The 21,353-nt window shown below is 39.5% G+C and overlaps 1 protein-coding gene across 2 annotated transcripts in view; it reads right to left on the bottom strand.

Moving 5' to 3' along the window:
* NBAS (NBAS subunit of NRZ tethering complex) overlaps positions 1-21,353 on the bottom strand; it is a 459,817-nt gene that overhangs the window by 216,529 nt on the left and 221,935 nt on the right. For both annotated transcript variants that reach the window (XM_070069748.2, XM_089327834.1), the window contains 4 exons: positions 14,519-14,632; positions 9,008-9,121; positions 7,079-7,236; positions 6,273-6,362 (listed from right to left, as the gene is read on the bottom strand). In XM_070069748.2, the coding sequence (XP_069925849.2) occupies positions 6,273-6,362; positions 7,079-7,236; positions 9,008-9,121; positions 14,519-14,632 (476 nt within the window). The remainder of the gene's footprint in view (positions 1-6,272; positions 6,363-7,078; positions 7,237-9,007; positions 9,122-14,518; positions 14,633-21,353) is intronic.

Below are 21,353 nucleotides of genomic sequence, written 5' to 3'. Positions count from 1 at the left end.
AGCCCATATTGGATCCCCACACTGCAGGCAGTGGCTTTCACTACCACGCCACAGTGCCAGCTCCTATAAGTAAGTCTTTAAATATAATGGGGCCGAGGCTGCAACACAGCTGGTAAAGCCACTGCCTACAGTGCCTGCATCCCATATGTGCGAAGGTTTGAGTTCTGGCTGCTCCACTTCTGATCCAGCTCCCTGTTAATGTGACTGGAGAGGGAGCGGAAGATGGCCCAAATCCTTGGGCTCTTGCACCTATGTGGGAGACCTGGAAGAAACTCCTGGCTCCTGGGTTCAGTTTAGCCCAGCTCTAGCCAATGAGGCCATTTGGGGAGTGAACCAATGGATGGACGATCAATCTCTCTCTCTTTCTGCCTCTGTCTCTCTGTAACTCTGCCTTTCAAATAAATAAATAAATCTTAAATAAATTTTAACAATAAGAATAAAATAAAGCCTACTATGAAATGACAAGATATGTGACACCGAAAAAGAAAACAAAATATGATTCTATTGTTAATTTTGGTGTGGTATGAACTAAAGTTCTAAATTCATCATCATATATGTGGATATTCCCTCAAGATACATACGTGTCTCATAAAAAAGGATGCATGTATTACTCATTTATCAATAAATGTCAGAATTAAAAATGAGAAGCCTCTCTTGAAAAAAGAAAAGTGCTGAAATAAATCTCCACAGCTTTGGGTTAGGCATAGATTTCTAGGATATAGTATCAAAGCATAAAGAATAAAACATTTTCAAAAGATATATTTATTTGAAAGGCAGAATGACAAAAAGAAAAAGGGAGACACAGAGAGAGAGAGAAAAAAGAGAGAGACTGACAGACAGATAAACCAACCTTCCATCATCTCGTCACTCCCCAAACAGCCACAACAACTAGGGCTGGGGTAGGCCAAGGCTTGGGCCATTGTCTGCTACCTCCCAGTACATTAGCAAAAAGCTGGATCAGAAATGTGGAATAGCTGGGACTTAAACCAGGTACTCTAACATGCAGTTGCTTAACTCATTGTGCCATTGTCCAAATCAGAAAATATTAAACAGTACATCAGTAACATTTAGAACTTCTGCACTTCAAAAGCCATCATTAAGAAAAAAGAAGTTACATATTGACAAAAAAGTAATTTCAAATCACAAATGCTCTAAAAGAATTGTATTCTGGGGGCCAGCACTGTGGTGTAGTAGGTTAAGCCTCCACCTGCAGTACTGGCACCCCATATGGGCATCAGTTCGAGTTCCAGTTGCTTCACTTCTGATCCAGCTCTCTGCTAATACCCCAGCAAAGCAATGGAGGATGGCCCAAGAGTTTGGGCCCCACACCCATGTGGGAGACCTGGAAGAAGCTCCTCGCTCCTAGCTTCGGATCAGCCTAGCTGGCCATTTGGAAGTGAACCAGTGGGTGGAAGATTTCTCTCTATGTCTCTCCCTCTCACTCTGCCTCTCAAATAATCTTTAAAAAAAATTGTACTCTGATATCTAAAAAAAAGGCAAAATAACATTTACAGCTCAATAACGAGACAAATAACCTAATTTAAGCAAATAGGCAAAACATGTGAATAGCCATTTCACCAAAGATAGTATAAGAATGACCAATAAAAACACAAAAAGGTGCTCATCATTAATTGTTACCTGGGATATGAATATCAAAACCACAGTGAGATAGCACAAATATAAGAATGGCTTTAATAAAAAAGACAAAGCCAGTCAAAAAGCTAGTAAAAGGAATGGGATTTGGCATAATGGTTAAGACAACTGTTCCCACATCAGAGCACATGGGTTCAATTGCCAGCTCTGGCTCCTGATTCTACACTCCCGCTATTGTCTGAGAGGCAGCGCTGATGACTCAAAGAACTGGGTTCCTGCCTCCCACATCAGGGACCTGGATTGCATTCCCAACTACAAGTGGTGGCCCTAGACCAGTCCTGGTCATTCAGGCATTTGTAGAGTGAATCAGCAGATGGTAGGTCTCTTTCTCTGTTTCTCAAACAAATAAACAGATTTAAAACCAGCTAACAGGGGCCTGTGCTGTGACGCAGTAGGTTAATCCTCTGCCTGCAGTGCCAGCATCCCATATAGGTGCCAGTTCTGGTCCTGGCTGCTCCTCTTCCAATCCAGCTCTCTGCTATGGCCTGGGAAAGCAGTGGAAGATGGCCCAAGTGCTTGGGCCCCTGCACCTGCATGGGAGACTGGGAAGAAGTTCCTGGCTCCTGGCTCAGGATCAGAGTAGCTCCAGCTGTTGCGGCCATTTGGGGAGTGAACCAATGGAAGGAAGACCTTCTCTCTGTCTCTCCCTCTCACTGTCTATAACTGTTACTCTCAAATAAATAAAAATTTAAAAAATTTTTTTTAAAAATCCAGCTAATAAAAAGCATTAGCTACGATGTGGAAAAATTGGAACTTTAATACATTATTGACGGGAATGAAAAATATGCAGGCACTTTGTGAAATGGCTTGGCAGTCTCCTCAAGTGTAGATATAAAAATGCCATGCAACAAGGTAATTTTACTCCTTGGGGCCGGCACTGTGGTATAGTAATTTAAGCCTCAGCCTTCGGAGCTGGCATCACACATGGGCTCTGTTTCAAGACCCAGCTGCTCCACTTCTGATCCAGCTTCCTACCTGTGGCCTGGGAAAGCAGAGGAAGATGGCCCAAGTGCTTGGGTCCCTGTATCCACATGGGAGACCCAGAAGAAGCTCCTGGCTCCTGGCTTTGGATTGGCCAAGCTCCAGCAATAGCAGTCATTTGGGCAGCAAACCAATGGATGGAAGATCTTTCCTTCCCTCCCTCCCTCCCTCCTTTCCTCTCCCTCTCCCTCTCCCTCTCCCTCTCCCTCTCTCCCTCTCCCTCTCCCCCTCCCTCTCTCTCTATTTCTCTGTAACTCTGTCTCTCAAATAAATTAATAAATCTTTTTTTAGAAAAGGAAATCAAAACATAGTTCCATACAAAGACTTATACATGAATGTTCAGAGGAACAATATTCATAACAACAAAGAAGTGGAAACAATCCAAATGTCCCTTAATTGGTGAGTAGAAAAAAAAATGCTGGCTATCATATTGAAATAGAACTGCCATTTTGATCACGTTTATTTAAATATTTCTAGACAATCTCTACTTATAAATTCAAAGGAGCTCTATGCTTAAACCATGCTCAAGTCTTAAACATTAATTAGTCCAGTCATATAAATCTCTATCCACTTAAAATGCTCGTAACAAGTTTTCCCATAGTGAAAATGATTTTTTAATGGGAACCTTGTATATAATCCATTTCTATTTGTAATTAGATTTATCTGGGGAAAACACCATTGGCTAAATGATATAACTAATAATAGGCTAACAAAATGTTAATAGACTCTAAGTGGTAGAATACTGTTTCACCTAAAATACATAATAACTAAACATTAATAGGAAACTACAAATGTGTTATTTTGGTATTCACAAAGGATGTGCTTTGTTCTATGGATAAACAAAGGGAAAACAGCAATATCCTCAAATTTGTAGGATGCACTTGTACTACTGTAAGTGCTGCTGCATAGCAATTACATCTCTACCTTGCTTGGATATATAAATAAAATCATTATGTTCACAACGGAAGTAATGAAAGTCTTAAGCATTAAGCAGATTACACACAAAGTCAGCTCTCATTTATGAGTCATAATTTAATGTGGCTATTACATCCACTGTTAATGTGTAACACACGGCATTATATCTGAGCACTATATTTTAATCTAATAATAGCAGCTATAACATTCTGAAATGTGCTTCATGAATAAAAGTCATAATGCATTCATTGAGCATTAGAATTAGCTTTTCATGAGATCTAGATCCATTACAACTGGCTGGAACAGAGTAAATGAAGACCGGAAAGCTTTTAAGGAAGAGTGGTGGAGAGCAACCATCAAAAGATAGTCATTTCACAAGAATTCCTTTTCCCTGCAAAGTGGGACAGGTGCAGGATGGCTGGTGGCTTGCTTCTCTTCCTGACAGATTTTAAGGGAGCTGCATGTGCCCATTTACAGTATCACCACTGGACTGCTCTAAAGAAGAGTCCACCACGTGGCCAGGCTGACACTTTCTAATTCAGGCTGACATTTTGTAATTCTAGGAAGCAGACAATAGGAAACTCAAAATCACAAAGGTTTTCCCTAGATTTCATAAAGGATAAAGACTCAGAGCAAGCTCATGGAGCTGAGCTCAGCAGAAAGACACTGACTACAGAATTGACACAACCCTTATATTAGCTAAATCATAACAGGATCTCAGTAGCCCCCACAGTAGACATTGATGAACTTAACAGAAAATTCCTTATATTCTTAGGCTAAAATCCACTTCCCAGATTATTTCTACCACAGACTAATCATCATGAAATGGGCCTTTCCAAATGAGCTTATGAAACCTTTACTAGGTAGTCACCATGACAGGAAGTCTTTGAAGGGAGGAAAAACAAAAACAACTTAGCTCAGCTATCACACAGTATCACTCCACACCACAGAGTGCTGAAACAGAATGAGAAGAAAACAGCGAGAGCAAACAGAACTCAAGGAAAACTTTACAAGGAAACACATCGAAAGGGTAAGAAAGATTACGAGAGCACAAAACAAGAAGAGAGAAGACTGCAGGAATACTTTCACACCAAAGGTGGAGAGTGTCTACTCAGAGAATGCTGAGAAGTTCCCAACTGTGACAGAGCACACGTTCTGAAGGCAGGGCCAGAGATGACGCTGGACAGACGGGTAGAAGGATGTGCCTGGACACTGCAGAGGGCTGACAGCCAAATCTTGGGATAAAGAAGATCTTGTGAAAACTAGGAAGTCTTTAATTGGGCCCTGAAAGACAATTATTCCTAACACAAAGTACACTTAGAGACTGCTGGTTACTATTAGAACTGCTCTGAATCCCATGGAGAAAACATCAGAAGATTTAATGTGTTTTCACATTCAAGGAGGAAAAATCTAATCGTTACTAATCAGAACAAACACAAGTCAAAACCCCAGATGGGGGCACTGTGGCACTGTGGGCTACACTGGCTCCCACATCCTGTGTCTGCTGAAGTGCATGCTGGGAGGCAGCAAATGCTGACTCAAGTGCTTGAGCCCCTGCCATCCATGTGGAAGAACCAACAGAGTTCCTGGCCCCCAAATTCAAGGCTGGCTCAACGGCAGTTGCAGCAAGCATGTGGGGAGTGAAACAATGGATGGAAGGTTGTCTCTCTCCCTCTCTCCTCTTCCTCTTCCTCCTCCCTTATCCCTTCCCCCTCCTCCTCCCTCTGCTCCCCAGTCTCTCTGTTTAACTCTGCTGCCTCTTAAATAAAAACAAACTTTTTAAAAAATACATGCCAAAGACATAATATATCCACATCACACTAGCCCCTGCAAAAAGCCATGGCTTCCATTTGAATGGAAAGCAATAATAAAAAACCCACTCAGCAGTGGTGGTGGCCAAATATAAGCCTCCACCAAACATGGGGTCTTATACAACTATGATCTCCAGTCTGGTAAGGCTGCAGTAGCCTCATGTGAATTTTCAAATTTAATTTAATTACAATTCAGCACAATTAAAAGTTGGATTGCTTAGTTGTGTGAACCTTACTTCAAGTGCTCAGCAGTTACATCTGACTAGTAGCATGCCAGACAGTGCAGGTTTATTGCTCATTGCTGTCCTTGAGCCATCACTGCAGGATGGCTATGCAAAACTCCACAAAGGCAACAAGTCACACAACAAATCTCTCTGAAGTTCTCTAATCATTTGGCACCAAAGAGGGGGTACACAGGTGTATTCAATATATGTTCATCAAATTGAATTTTAATATAAAAGAAAAATCTGTGCAAATGGAGCAGTTACACATATTCTACTCTGGGAAAAAGCGATCTTTGTCCCAATTCCATGCACAAATTCCACATAACAATCTTGGTATCAGAGGTAAAAGTCCTAGACAGCTCATGAGTACTGATGAATTTTCAAGAAGGATACACCTAATATAAAAATAAAATAAAAAATTTTGATGAGTGTTGAGAGACTTGGAAGAAATCTGGTCATGTGCTATTCTTGATCTAGTGATAACTTCATGAATGTGTTACAGTAACATTAATCTGGACACCTGTGCACTTCTCTACATGAATGTTGTATTTCACCGACAAAAAACCTGCTGAGAAAATCAATCTCCACACACAATCTCCACACACATAAACAAAACGAGGTAGAGTGATCCCCTCTCACTCCACACATGGCCACCTTCCAAACTCTTCTCTCTCTCTTCTAAACTCACCTCTTGTAGTGATTTACTCATTAACGGCGAAACACTGACAGCTTCCCCTCCTTCAGGATGGATCTGGAAATTTACTCTTTGATAAAGAATCTGAAACAAGAATGGGCTATATATTACAAGGAGTTACGTTTTAAAATTTGCCTCTCTTCCCTATATATAGGTTTGAAATTTTAGAAGAACTATTTTGAAAAAATAATCACAATGAACAGTTTTTGTTAACAGGCTATCTTTAGTACTTCATGAACATCTGCATAAGCACGAAACAGTTTCAGAAGTGGGAATCAACTATGAAAAGCCTAGCATGCAAAGGAATGAATGCCAAGGAGACGAAAACGTGAACTCCAGCGTCTCCTCACATATTTCAGTGTTTCTCAAGAGGATGCCCCTCCTCTGTGTAGATCAACTCTGCGAATTTTAGGAAATATAGCTGCTCCCCGAGCAAAGCCTACCTCCAAAAGGCTCCGTTTCCAAAAGACAGCTAAAAGAATAGCTCTACCACTGGCTTTCCCTTCTGTGGTTTCTCACCTGTCTTAACTTACTCCAATATATTCAATAATTTATTCCCTAATATTAATTTCTGTTCTACTCAAACCGGTCTTTCACCTTTCTTCCTTATGGTAGTCAATCAACAACACTATTTTATAGTCTAATATTATTGAATCCCTTTCATATAAATAATAACTCATTTTTCCTATGAATAAAAATTCTCCTACCATTAAAAATAAAATGACCACACATCTGAGCTCTAAACACTGAACAAAATGCACTTCAAACACCTTGGGATTTATTTTAGTGGGAGCACTTACTTCTGTTTGTAGAGAGCTGCCAGCTGCCAAAAGAAGTTCAATGCTGCTAGGAGGGCAGTGTGTCAAAGCAAAAGCCATGAGCTCTTGGCGGGTAGCCAAGTCCTGGTAACCTTCTGACTGTCCTAATTGGCTGCAAACATCCCAGCTTTTAGGATAACCTGCAAAATTGGCAGGAAAAAAAAAAAGTTAAACTAAAATGAAATGTGCAAGAATATTCAATCTAACATGATAACTGCAAGGGCTTCCTGCTCGGGTCCTATGGCACCAGAGCAAAGGCACAGTCACTAGTGACACATTCTTATATAAGCACAAAGGCACAGTCACTAGTGACACATTCTTATATAAGCACAAAGGCACACGAATCAAAGATGGAAAAGAAAGAGGAGGCTGGTTTACCATCCAGAAAGCTCAGGATCACTTCAGACAACTGTTTCTAACAAACCCTGTTAAATCTCAGATTCACTGGCAATGAATACATATGATCAACTGAGCTTTGATGCTGAGTGAAAAGGTGGCTGGCCACATCCCTAAGACTTGAAGGTATGTCCACACTGCTACATAGCACTTGCATGGGTTTGAGAAAGCACCAGTTTTCACACTTTCTTTACTACTACAAAGAGACAATAGTATTAACACCTTACTCTTTGGTTGTTGAAAGGATTAAGTAACATTTGTATTGAAAAGCAAGTTCTAAGCAGCAAAGTGCTAGAAAAAAAACAGACATCATGATAGATGCCCTCCCAGAATCACTCACTTTGCAGAAGACCAGAGACATCCAAGGGCACTGCTGAAAACAGAATCAGCCCTGACTCCCAGCAGACTTTTCCCCCATACGATGTCATATCCTGAGTTTTTAAAATACATTTTTACTCTTATTGGAAGGAGTTCCAGCATGAAAGTAGGTCTTTTTTTTCTAAATAAAAAGCCCTGGATCCAGAATAATTTCTCTAAACAAATGAAAGTTTATTCATATACAATGCTTATAGGAACAAAACTATCACAAAGCTCTCTATAATTTTTTATTAGTACAGCAATGTTTTATAGAAACCATAATTATTCTGAACTTGACATTATAAAAGCACTTGGTTAATATTACAGAATATTATATAGCTTTTTATGACAACAGTTTTCTAATGCTGAGGCTGTGAAGTGTTGAGTTGTTTTCTAGAGTTTTAAATGTTCTCATAGGGGCCAATATTGATATGCAGTGGATTATACATACAAATCTACACAAAATATTAGTATATAGCTCCCAAGGTTATTGTGAAATGCAGCACTGTGTTTCAAAACTCACTATTAGGGTAAGGATGGTGGGTAAATGATATGTTTCAGCTTTCATACTTTCAGGCATAAACACAGCAAGTAGACTACATAGTACAGAGCCCACAGTCAGATGACATCACTTCAGTCACACTAGGGAATGTGTTCTTTAAATTAGAAATTATTCCACAGAAATATCTACTTTCAGAGACTTGAATTCAAATTTCATTATGGAAAATTTTAGAGTTGGAAACTATATCCCAAATTCTCAACATGAGGTTAAAAAAGAACTACTTTTTTTTATCAAATAATACAAATGCTGACTGTATAGTCACAAAATGTAGATGCTCCAAAAAGTTGTAAATTTCTTTTTATATAAAAAATGCATGAAATGGCATTAGAATATTCTACATAAAATTGTTCTAAAAATTATGAGAACTTTTGAATTGGAAATGGAAAATAACCAAAATCTCAGCTAAAATATAACATCTGAGCTCATTAAAATATATTAATAAATAAGGATACATATTTGTCAGTGCACATAAATCTATCTCAAGCCAAAATGTGGCTGGCTTACCAATCAGGCCAACTCACTTCAGAACAGAACATTTCCATTACTCGTCCTGCACAGAGGATGCCAGCTAAGTGTTAAGTCAGTTGTCTACTCACCTGCGGCCATCAGCTCCTGACAATGCATATTGGCTGCTTTGTAGTCATGGAAACGAAGGGCTTGCTCTACTAAAAGGATGAGAACCTGTCCACGCCTTTCTTCTGGGTCTTCACCTGTAAGCATATGCAAATGACTTCATGATTATGGCAGCACCAGTTTATAAAGTAGCTCATTAACACTGTCTTTCAAATGAATTCAGAAATAAAACAGAAATTAGATTGATTTTAAAATGATTAGAGGATAAGAGGTCACAGCAATTTTGCCCTTTCAATCTACTTATGAAGCATGGAATTAGCCCTCAGTCTCTTAAGAGATCAAGGATTAATATCAGGTCCCAATTAAAATTTCCAAAACAGAAAGTTCAAAATTAGAGTGATCCACAGCCCTCCAGAGCAGTCTTGGCATTACTGAGGTAATAGAGAACAAACCCATGCTTTCTACAGAAAACAGGTTATTAAAGGGTTCAGGAAATAGTGACTAGGAAATTAAGTGAAAGGATGAAGGTAAAGAAGCAATAATATGCCTCATCTTAAAAATGCAACTAGTATTTAGGAACTAAAATATAAGTGTTATCCAGAACAATGATAAAGACTATCCCCCTTGAACAAACTCTAGATGGGTTCCTCTGAGTTCAATGAGGCTCTAACCTTGGGCATGTCCTTGAATCCAAGGTTAGCAATAATTCCGTTTAGTCAGTGTAGCCATAACCCTCAACCCTCCAAGTAGAGAATCACCCTTGAATGTGACCAAATTCCCCATCCCCCAGTGGTCACCCTGGATTGCACTCAGTAAGAACTCTATATACTGTAAAGATCAGTTTAGCCAGAATTTCCCCCTTACTCTTGATAATACATCTTAGTAACGATTCATCCTCCTCTTCCCCTTGGCAATAAATTCTCACTTTTCCTGTGGTATTTGGAATTGAACCTTTTAAGTGGGATGCCATTAGGCTGAGACAGCTTTATAAACTGGGCTGGGTTCCTACTTAAGGAAACCTCAGTGCAAACAGTAAAATGAAACTTAAGCGTAACTAATTGGAAATGTTCCACTAATTACTAGTTGGATCAGAAACCACCACCTAACCTATAACTAGGGGCCGGGCAGACAGACACACTAGTGACAGGGGGAAACATTAATGACTAGGGAAAAGGCTACGAGACCCTCTTCTAGGGTGGAACCATGGACCCTGCTCTCCACCCAGGGACATTTAAGACCACATACTCTGCATTTAACTGGCAGTTAAAGTATCCTGATAACATGGCAGCTCAGCCAAGCCAAAGAGGTCCAGTTTACAGCTGCATGCACAGAGAGCCCAAAAGTATTCAACTCCCCAGAAATCAGTCACAAATACCAATCATGACTATCACAGCCACTTCAACAGTCAATACCCTTAAACTTTAGGGATTAAAAAAAAAAGCCCTAAACCAAGAAGAAAGGAGGTAGGAGGTTATGCTTCTGCTCAACCGGCTTGTTCCTCTCTTGGAAGGTACTTTAATAAGCTTTGCTTTAGGATCCCTGCTTTATCTCTCTTAACTGTAATTCATTACTAGGTCAGTGAAAAAGAATCAAGGCAAGCTGGTAGCCACTGGTGACATAAGGACTTTCCACTTTAACCAATCAAAAGATTTTATTTGTGTTGCTTTCACAAACAGAAGGCGCTCCAATCTGCTGGTTTACTCTCCAAATGCCTGCAATGACCAGGGGCAGATCCCAGAGTTTAGAGCCAAGAATCTATCCAGTTCTCCCACTTTGGTGACAGAAACCCAATACCTTGAGCCATCATCCCACTGTCTCTGAGATCTGCATTAACAGGAAGCTGTAGAGATAAGGGCTGTAAAAACCCAGGCACTTCCATGTGGGATGTGGTTGTCTAAACCACTAGACCAAATTCCTGCCCCAAAGAAGTGGCTTTGAATGCAGGCTTAAATACTACAATCCAGGGATAAAAAGATACACAGAGAATAGAGAACTCCTATCTACTGGATCACTCCCCTTAAAAGACCATTTAGGTCAGGTCTGGGCTAGGCTGAATCCAGGGCCAAGAACTCAACACAGGTTTCCCACGTAGGCGGTACAGACCAACCACTTGAGTCACCACTTGCTACCTCCCAGGGTATACATTAAGTAGAAGCAAGAATTGCAAGTGGAGCTTGAACCAGGCACGCTGTTACCGTGTACAGGTGTCCAAGCAGCGTCTCAACTATGGGGACAAACATCTGCCCGACCTTATCTTTGATGAAACTGTGCTGAGCTGTCAAATAGTTTCCAAATTAAATCTTGTGAAACAGAATGTGGCCAAGTTGAGATGGTCCCAAAAAACAGAATTAAAATGCTATTCTGCAGGACTGAAGAATATTCTTCACATTTAAAAACTCATACGGAATCACTGCTATTCCTGCTACTATTTAAACATGTCACATAGATAAAAGGGAAATTTATCCCACTAGATGAATGGGAAATGTAGAGAGCATCTCAGAAAAACTTTCTTAGCAAGATCCTTATGAAATTCTTCCCTGATGAGCAAAATCCTTTTATATGCAAAAACCCACTAGGTTCTCTCAAAACTTGTTGAGTAAAGAAAGGGATCATTATCAAAGACATAAATCTATGAGCAGATACCATCAAATTACAAGAGGGCATTGGGGTAACTGTGCAAGACATTGGCATAGGCAGAGATTTATTGGAAAAGGCCCCAGAAGAAGAAGCAATCAAAGTCAAAATTGACAAAGAGGATTATATCAAATTGAAAGGCTTCTGCACTGCAAAAGAAACACTCAGGAAAGGAAAGAGGCAACAGACAGAATGGGAGGATATACTTGCAAACTACACAACTGATAAAGGGTTAACATACAGACTCTATAGAGAGCTCAAGAAATTCAACAACAACAAAAAACAATCCAGTTAAGAAATGGGAAAAGGAGGCTGGCGCTGTGGCACAGTGGGCAAAGCTGCCTCCTTCAGCGCCGGCATCCCATATGGGTGCTCGTTCTAGTCCTGGCTGCTCCTCTTCTGATACAGCTCTCTATTATGATCTGGGAAAACAGTAGAAGACAGTCCAAGTCCTTAGGCCCCTGCACCCACGTGGGAGACCTGGAAGAAGTCCCAGGGTACTGGCTTCAGATCAGCCCAGCTCTAGTCACTGCAGCCACTTGGGGAGTGAAACTGCGGATAGAAGACCTGTGTCTGTCTGTCTCTCTCTCTCTCTCTCTACCTCTGCCTCTCTGTAACTCTGCTGTTCAAATAAATCAATCTTTAAACAAAACAGAAAGAAATGGGCAAAAGACTTGAACAGGCATTTTTCAAAAGAAGAAATTCAAATGGCCAGCAGACACCTGAAAACAGTGCTTAGGATCACTAGGCATCAGGGAAACGCCAATAAAAACCACAATGAGGTTTCATCTCCAGTTGGAATCACTCTCATGCAGAAATCAACAAACAACCAATGCAGGTGAGGATGTGGGGGAAAAAGGTACTCTAATCCACTGTTGGTGACAATGTAAACTGATGCAGCCACTGTAGAAGACAGTATGGAGACAGCTCAGAAATCTGAATATAGACCTACCATATGATCCAGCAATCCCACTCCTGGGAATTTATCCAAACGAAAAGAAACCAGAATCTGAAAGACTTATCTGTACCACCATGTGCACTGCAGCACAATTCATTACAGCTAAGATATGGAATCAACCCAGATGTCCATATACTGTTTACTGGATAAAGAAATTAGGTATATATACACTATGGAGTACTACTTAGCTGTAAAAAAAAAAAAAAAAAATGAAATCCTGTCTTTGTAACAAGACAGATGCAACTAGAAACCATTATATTGGTGAAATATGCCAGTCTCAAAAGATATGTTTTCCCTGATCTGAGGTAACTAACAGAGTACCTAAAATGTAATGTATTGGAGTGAAATGGACATTTTGAGATTTGATGATTGTTTACAGCACTTGTTTCTTCTGTTGAGGAATGGTGGTTTTTTTTTTTCATCATACTATTTGTTGAACTCTTTTACTTAACATGGGGTTAACTTCACAATCATTAAGTAAATAGATCTTTGTGAAAATTAAGAGTAGGAAAAAGGATTGGAGCGTGGGCTGGAGGAGGGGTAGGATTGGAAGTATCACTATTTTCCTATATGTGTATATATGAAACTTATATAACTAAAATAAAATTTTTAAAAAAGGGGGGTATCATTCCCATTTTCCAGATGCACAAATAAATAAAAGTGGAATCAATCTAGCGCTACATCAAATTATCCTTCCAGTTGTCCACTATGTCTTACAATTGATAACTGACCCCAATCACAGTACTATCACCTTTCCAAATCTGTTGCAATTCCAAAGATAAAGATACTAATGTTGGAGGGAAGGTAGGGTGAGCAGTCTCACTTGTTCCTAAATCTGTATATATGAAATACATGAAACTTGGATAACTTAAATTTTTTAAAAAATATACTAATGTTAGGCTTTCCATCAAATTAGAAGAAATACTGACATAAAAACTTATTAAAACTAGAGACCCTGAGAATAAAGAGTCCTAGAAATTAGTATTTTGAAATATTAACACGTGTTTACACTAAATATACTGTAAGAGTCAGAAATGTAAACTAATCCCCCTTTATCTTTGAGCCTATAATATGTGCCTCAGAATAATATAACTTCAAAGCACTGCTTATGAAAGAAAATGATTCTTGTAGAGATCAGCATAAGCAGAAGTTCAAAGGAAAAAGATTTTAGAAGACTCTGGTAAGCAGAATAATGTGAGCAAAAAAAACATAAAACATAGTGAAAAAGCTTTTCCTGAAAGCCACAGTCTTCTATTTAACCTTGCTAAGCAAAATATTTAACTTCTCTGTTACTGCGTTTATTATCACCCAACCAAATGGCAATTGCAGTTTTTTAATAAATGGTTCAGTTTCAAAAATATAAAAGTAGGGGCTGGCACTGTGGTACAGCAGATTAAAGCCCCATCCTGCAGCGCCAGTATCCCATATGGGTGCCAATTTGAGTTCCAGCTGTTCCTCTTCTGAGCCTGCTTCCTGCTTATGCACCCGGGAAAGCAGCAGAACACAGCCCAAGTCCTTGGGCCCATGCATCCGTGTGGAAGACCCAAAGAAGCTCCTGGCTTCAGATTGGTTCAGCTCCAGCTGTTATGGCCAGTTGGGGAGTGAACCAAAGGATAGAAGACCTCTCTCTCTGTCTCTGTCTCTCAAATAAATAAAATAAATCTTTAAAAAAAAATGTAAAACCAAAGTTGAATACTGACTGTGAATTGGTAAGGCTGCCTTTCTGGTTATAGCTGATAAGCCTGACTCTGTTCCAGATTTCACAACCATTTCCTTCGTGGCATTCTGAATAAACCTGTCTTCAGAAGCTCAAAATAGGTACATGTATTTTAACAGGCCAAACTTTCTAGAAACAACCCATCCTTTTGAAACCTGTAAGGTTGCATCTGAGGTTCACTTAGGGTTACCAGTTTAGCCTTTTTTTTTTCTCTCAAAGACTTACCTGCAACCCTCAGCAACTCTGCAAGGCTCAAGAGCTTGCTGGATTGTTTGTAGCACGTGGGGGACTGGGAAATACACTCCTTAATTAGGCTGATCCGATTAGAGCGCAGTCGTACTACAAAAGGAAGACACGATACAGTCTCGTTAGCAGGGATACTAAAAAAAAAAAAAAGTGTCCTGATCTTCCTACTATCAGACAAAGGAATAAAATGAAATGTAAAGTGCCTTTGTCACCAGATCAATAAAAAATAAATAAAAGGCACATTTATAACACATAAAAATTTTTTAAATAAGCAATGCACAACATGGATTGCTTCTTCCTAATCAACTTTCTAAAGTACATCAAATGAAATATCATTTTGACACTGGAGAAATGTGTTACCTTTTCAAGTACAGTGTTAAGACATAGGGAAAAAAAAAAGACATAGGGAAAATTTTTCTTCATTTAATTTTACTTCCTGTTATACCAGTTCCACACCTCACCCTCCAAAACCATTCCATGCTCAAAATATCCACTTGTTATCTCCACCATATCGTACTAGTTTGAAAGGTAGGAGTCTTCAAAGTGCTCACTGTTCTATTTATTAACTCTTCTCTAAAAATAAGCCTAATCCTCTCACATAAGCTATCAGAAAAATAAATAAAATACATCACATCAAAACAATTTGTACTAAGAAAAAAAAGAAAATATTTTAATTGAAGGATGTATCATGTGTGTTCTAGCAATAAATGGTATTTATTTGGAGATGTCAAACTTTCAGAGCATGATGTTGCCTGAGAATCTAGCCCCAAAAAACAGTAATAATGCTGATGTTAAATTAATATGAGTGCTGCCCTAAGTCCTGTGTGAAGTGCTTTCTGTATAATAATCCTACAAAGAGAAATCTCACAAGACAGGTACTACTGTTATCCTCAATGGTGGAAAATAAGGTGCAGATAGGGTAACTGCTTTGGCGACAGTCACTGAAAAAAGTGATGAGACCAGAATTCAACCTAACTCCTTACACATAGTTCATACCTTCAGTGTTCTAGCCATTCCTAAATCCATGGCTGTTTCTGACAAATTCTGTTTTTTCAAAGGTTCTTGTAGGCCAGTAAGGGGTGGCAGACATAGAGAACACAGTTGGTGCTTCTCTTTAGAACATGCCTTGTACCTCTAAGTTAATTTTGAAGTAACAAAAAGGTTGCAAATATAGTACAAAGCACTCCTCAATAATTCTTACCAGGATTAACCATGTATTAAGAATTTACTCTGTTCACACAAATACATGTGCAATCATACAAGGATGGCTTTATTCCTCCTTCAATGACAGGCTTTCAAAAAGTTCATGGAAAATTGAATGAAAAGATGCTTGTTTTGATGTAAAAAAAATTTTAAACTCATGCAGAGTGTTTTCATCAGATACATTACCCATGGGCTTTTTGAAAATTCTCTCAGTAAACAACACACACACACATAAACACAAACATACAAATACAGATAAATATCTATTCTAGGTTATTTATTACTAAGTATTTCAGTGTGAATTTCCTAAAGATAGGCCTTTAATTAGAATGGCTCTTTATAAAACTACTGGTACAATCATCCTAGTGTGGCCTTTATTACAAATGTAAGGTATATGCAGTCTTTTGTTTCCTTCACAATCACAATAGCCAACATGTATGTCTGAAGACATCCTCTGTAGACTATATTACTGTTCTCAGTTATCCACTGCAATTATTTGTAGCCCAAGTACCTGACCACTGACATGAGGCTTATCCCCAGGAGCTTTAGAGCAGTGAATCTAAGTGATATAAGTGACATATGCCACTTCTGAGCAAGCTGTTAAGTGGCACCATGGGATTGCAACATTGATCTCTGCCCTCTGCTATGGGGATGCCTCATACAGTGGTGCTGTGCTGATCAGGAACTAAGATCGATATGACATGCCACTGAGATTTTTCAGTTTTCTGCAATGGTACAGTCTAGCAAAAATGAGACATTATATTTCCAACTTTTTCATAAATTAATCAAAAAGGGTAAGGTGCTGCTTCTCACTATCTGCTACTATATTATGAGCTCTTTCCCTTGGGTTAAATTACACAGAAGTTCACACATACTTTCTACATTCTCTAATTTGATTTTCAAAGCAACACTTCATCATCATTCTACATATGTAAAAACCTGGGATTTTCATCACTGATGACAAACTTGCATTCTTCTTAGAGAAGCTTTGACTTTCATAACTAGTAAGTTCGCTTCCCTTCTATAACCACTATCTTCCTGGCTCAATAAAATCAAGGGAGAAATTGAAACCAGACATAGCAATGCATCATCATTTTCTTAAACTTCCACTTGATGTTTATGAATGTTTAATGAAACACTCATGTGGGCTCATCCTGTGAGGCCCACACTATAGGGATGGTAGGGAGACAGCATTCTTCAACAAGAAGCACCAGAGACAAGTTTCAGTAAACATGTCTGTTTATTAACAATCAGGCACAAGTTTTTATGGGGCAGGCAGAGGGGATGTAGCTAGTTCAAGGCAACACTAATTCTTTGGATAAAGCCGATACTGGTGCCTCTACAGGTTCTCCAATCAGCTTGAAGGTCATGTAGCCTATGTAGCCTTCCAGGTGGTTATGATCCAGCCACATCTGGGAGCTATTTACCTGATTGACAATTACAAGGCCCTTCAACAGGAAGTGAGGGTAGGAGGAAATGTGCCTGGGGCTCCTGCCACCTACCAGCAGTCAGGACATGTATGGCTCAGTGTGCTGAACCCCCGACTAGGGTCCCAGGAGGCATGGTGTGCCATGACCACTTAACCTCCTGCATGGGCTATGCAGGCAGTCTCCCAGCCAGGCACAGGATCACCCAAACACTTAAGTTTATTATTCTGTCACCTTGTTAACCTGAGCAAAGTACAGAACTAGTAACATAAGTATGTTACATAAATTTAGAGACTGGGATGCCAACAGACTGCAATTATCATATTCAATTCCCTCTCAAAGAACTTTTACTCTCCCTCCCTTACGTTAGCAGAGTATTGTCTACCATTTTCTAACTTATGTTAGCAGAGTATTGTCTACCATTTTCTAACTCAGGGCCTTGAACCAGTCTACCTGGGTTTGAATCCAAGCTCCATCTCTAACTAACCATGTGCTATGGTTGGACATAGTTTGAGCATGTTTCCCAAAGGTTCAAGTGTTGAAATTTAGTTCCTACTATGAGTTGTTCACTAAGAAAATGGAAACTTAATCTCACTACAGTCTTTAAGAACTGACTGGGATTAGAATAGATATCAGAGTGGAGCCCTCCTGACTGAATGCCGCTGGCTTTAGACGAGGGAGAGAAATCAAGATACAGGTGCACCTGTCTCTTGCCATATCACATTCCCCTTGCCCAGGACTCTGACAGCACCGATGAGGGCCCTGATTTTCCAAAACTGTGAGCTAAATAAACTTACTTTGTGTATAAAGTTGGCCAGCCTCAGATTTTTTGTTTTAGTAATACAAAATGGACTGATACACCAGGTGATCCCAAGGAAGTTACCTTCTCTGTGCCTGGATTTCACCATCTGAGAACTGCTAATAATACTACTTACTACCTCACTGGGTTTTTTTGAGGATTAACGAATACATATAAAGTACACTTAGGATATAAAATTCAAATGTTAGCTTCTGTAATTAATATCACTACTGATACCTTCACAGAAATTTTTATGAAGTATGGAGTCCTCTAATAAGACTCTCAAATTTTCAGGATGTATGGGGAATGTTTTATTATTATCCCCATCTAGAAAGGTGAAATACAAAGACACTGTTGCCATCCATCACCCAGCTCAAAGTGGCTGAGCCAGAACTGAAACGCATGAAGGAGACCTGGTGTTCCTTAAAGCCAAAAAGGGGGTTTTATTTGCTTGATTACTTCAACTCCCAGAATACAGTAGGTGCATAAATTAATGTTTTCTCAATGGAAGGACAAGAGGAGATGCTGAAGATGGAGGGAAAGAACCAGAGGGAGAATGAGAAAACAATGGAGAAAAAGGAAGGAGGGAAGTGAGCCAGCAGAGGCTCCGCCCAGACTCCTCCCCTGGGAAGACACCTCTAAATACAACAGCGGGAATGACAGCTGACACTTCTGTAGCCGTAGCCATACCCCAGGCTCTGCAGGCATATAGACTGACTTTTATAAAGCAATCCTACAAGATGTTTATTAGCATTCCATTTGTTAAATGAAGAAACTCAAATGCAAAGAAATGTTAAGAAGTCTGCCCACAGTTACTTAGTAACAACAGGCAGGAGTAGCTCCAGGCTAGTCATAACCACACTGTGACAAGTCTAGAACACTGACTTACTCTATTATGGAAATATGTAGAATAGATGAAATACCAAAAAAACTGCTCACTTGAATACTAAGAAAAATTTATACAAACACCCAAATTATAGGAAAAGTATACACATACAAGCATAAATAAAACCTCTCACAGAGATTAATTCATAGGGAATCACTTTTACATGCTATTTCTGCTCTTGGTTTTTTGTTTTTGTTATTACCTCCTTAATTAAAATGTAGCTAACACTACTAGCTTTCACCTTATGAATAATAGCAACTTTTACAGCGTGAGCAAAGAAAGCTTCAAAACAAAGCAAATCTGACAAAATAAACTACTGTACGCAGACTACAATAAAAATACTTGTACCATAAATTTCTAATAACTAGTGATTTTATTTGTCTGTATTGCTGATTTAAAAAAAATAGCAGTTGAAATCTAAATTGTATCCTTGGGAGAAACACAACACACAGTATACAAAGGCAATATTGCAACTCCACATCCAGAAGGCTGTCTGATAGTCCTTCTAATAGGAAACTCCAAATCAGTATTCCAAGAGGGAAAGCCGTGAAGGCGTGGAAAAAGTCTTTCTTAAAACGCTCCTTAGCCAGAAAATATCTCGGAAGCTACAGCAGGGGAACTGATTTAGATGTAGACATGCAAACCCAACAGCTGATATACAAATATTACCAGCAAAAACAATGCAAATAAATTACCACAGAAAATCAAGGTTCAGGGTTTGCATAAAATGTTAAGTCTCTACCTGTAACACTACCATCCCATATGAGCACAGGTTCAAGTCCCAGCTGCTGCTTTCAACCCAGCTCCCAGACACTGCACCCAAGAAACCAGCAGAAGGTGGCTCAAGTACTTGGGTCCCTGCCATCCTTGTGGGAGACCCAGATGGAGTTCCTTACTCCTGATTTCAGCCTGGCCCAGCCCCAGTCATTGTGGCCATTTAGGAAGTGAAACAACAGCTGGAAGATCAATCAATCACTTTTTTTTTTCTCTCTGTGTCTCTCCCTTTCTCTGTCAATCTGCCTGTCAAATAAATAAAATATTTCTCAAAAATCAGTATATATTAATTTTTAATATAAAAATTAAACCAATTTAATATTTCAAACTTCAATAGTACTTGAGGGACTATAAAAATTATTTTATAGCAATCTGCTAGAATTACATAAATAGCCAAAATACACACAAATGTGTTCTGGATTATCCCCTGACTAAAAACAGAAATTAAATAAACATTTGAGGGGAAAGGAATTAATGGTCTAAGACATTTGAGGATAAATCAAACATGCTTTTCAGTAACTGATTAAATTTCACAACTTTAAGATGCTTTGAAAGCGTTAATTGTTAAACGAACAACAGTAGTCACTGTGCACTTGCTCCCCCATGTAGGACCTCCGTCCCTACTGAATTGTAATATGAAAATCGACTGCAAATTCTTTCCCCACTGTACTCTATATGTTGTATGTGTGCATGGGTACAAATTGTTGAAATGTATGATTAGCATGGAGTTGGTCCTCTGTATAAAGAGTCATAATAAAAATGAACCATAATGAGGAAGGAGATGGGAGAGGAAAAGGGAAATGGGTTGGGAGCTGGGGGGAGGGCGAGGATTGGGGGAAAGAACCACTGTATTCCTAAAGCCATATCTATGTAAAAATGCATTCATTAAATAAAAGTTTTAAAAAAATGCTTTGAGCCTGTCGCTCCCCCTCTTCATGGAGGAACGACACAGGACCCTGCGCTGTTCTGTCTGCTCGGCCCTCCCCGGGTTTGCTGCTGGTTCTTCCCGGGTTGGCTACTATCCCTTCCACCTCCGTGGAAGGGCAGTTCCCCCTGGCCACATTCCCCACTTCCGCAGGGGAGCGGCACACCGCCGGCCGGCTTTCTCGGGGGCTGCACGGGTTCCCTTAGATGTTCCCCATAGATGTTCCCGGTGCATGCCGTCTCTCTCCTCCTTTATAGTCCTCCTCCGCCAATCCCAACTCGGCTGCCCACACGCCGAGTACGCTGCTCTCCAATCAGGAGCAAGTCCTACAGTTAATTGGTTGAACTGGAGGCAGCTGTGCGGAAGCTGTTTACTTCTCTCCCAGCGCCATATTGTGGGAGAGCAGATGCATAGAATAAGTCTTAATTCGAGTAACTTAGTCTAGTCCGGATTGCTCCCCACAGAGCCTAAAAAAATCATGAGTAGTACAACTAAACAGAATTTTCTAGTGATTTAACAATCACAGTATCTGTAGCTGCTTTACAAATGTTTATAATTGTGTACAAATTTCCAAATAATAATATTCAAGGTGATGATAATATCACCTTTTTCAAGTCTAATATATTTATCTGAGAAGCAGCAGTCTAACTTTCAGTAAAATCACAAATGAAAACTTGACCATCTCTGTACTGGCTCCAACTCTGAGATCTACCCACTCTAGACACTACAGAGACAAAGACATCAAGGAACTTATAACAGGCCAACAGTATCTGACTAGGAAATAAAGAAAAGAAAAAAAA

The sequence above is a fragment of the Oryctolagus cuniculus genome, chromosome 2 (genome assembly GCF_051225735.1).
Source record: "Oryctolagus cuniculus isolate XC-2025 breed Fujian yellow rabbit chromosome 2, ASM5122573v1, whole genome shotgun sequence".
Taxonomy (NCBI): domain Eukaryota; kingdom Metazoa; phylum Chordata; class Mammalia; order Lagomorpha; family Leporidae; genus Oryctolagus; species Oryctolagus cuniculus.
The sequence above is the reverse complement of the archived record's forward strand: the minus strand, read 5'-3'. Positions and strand labels throughout refer to the sequence as shown.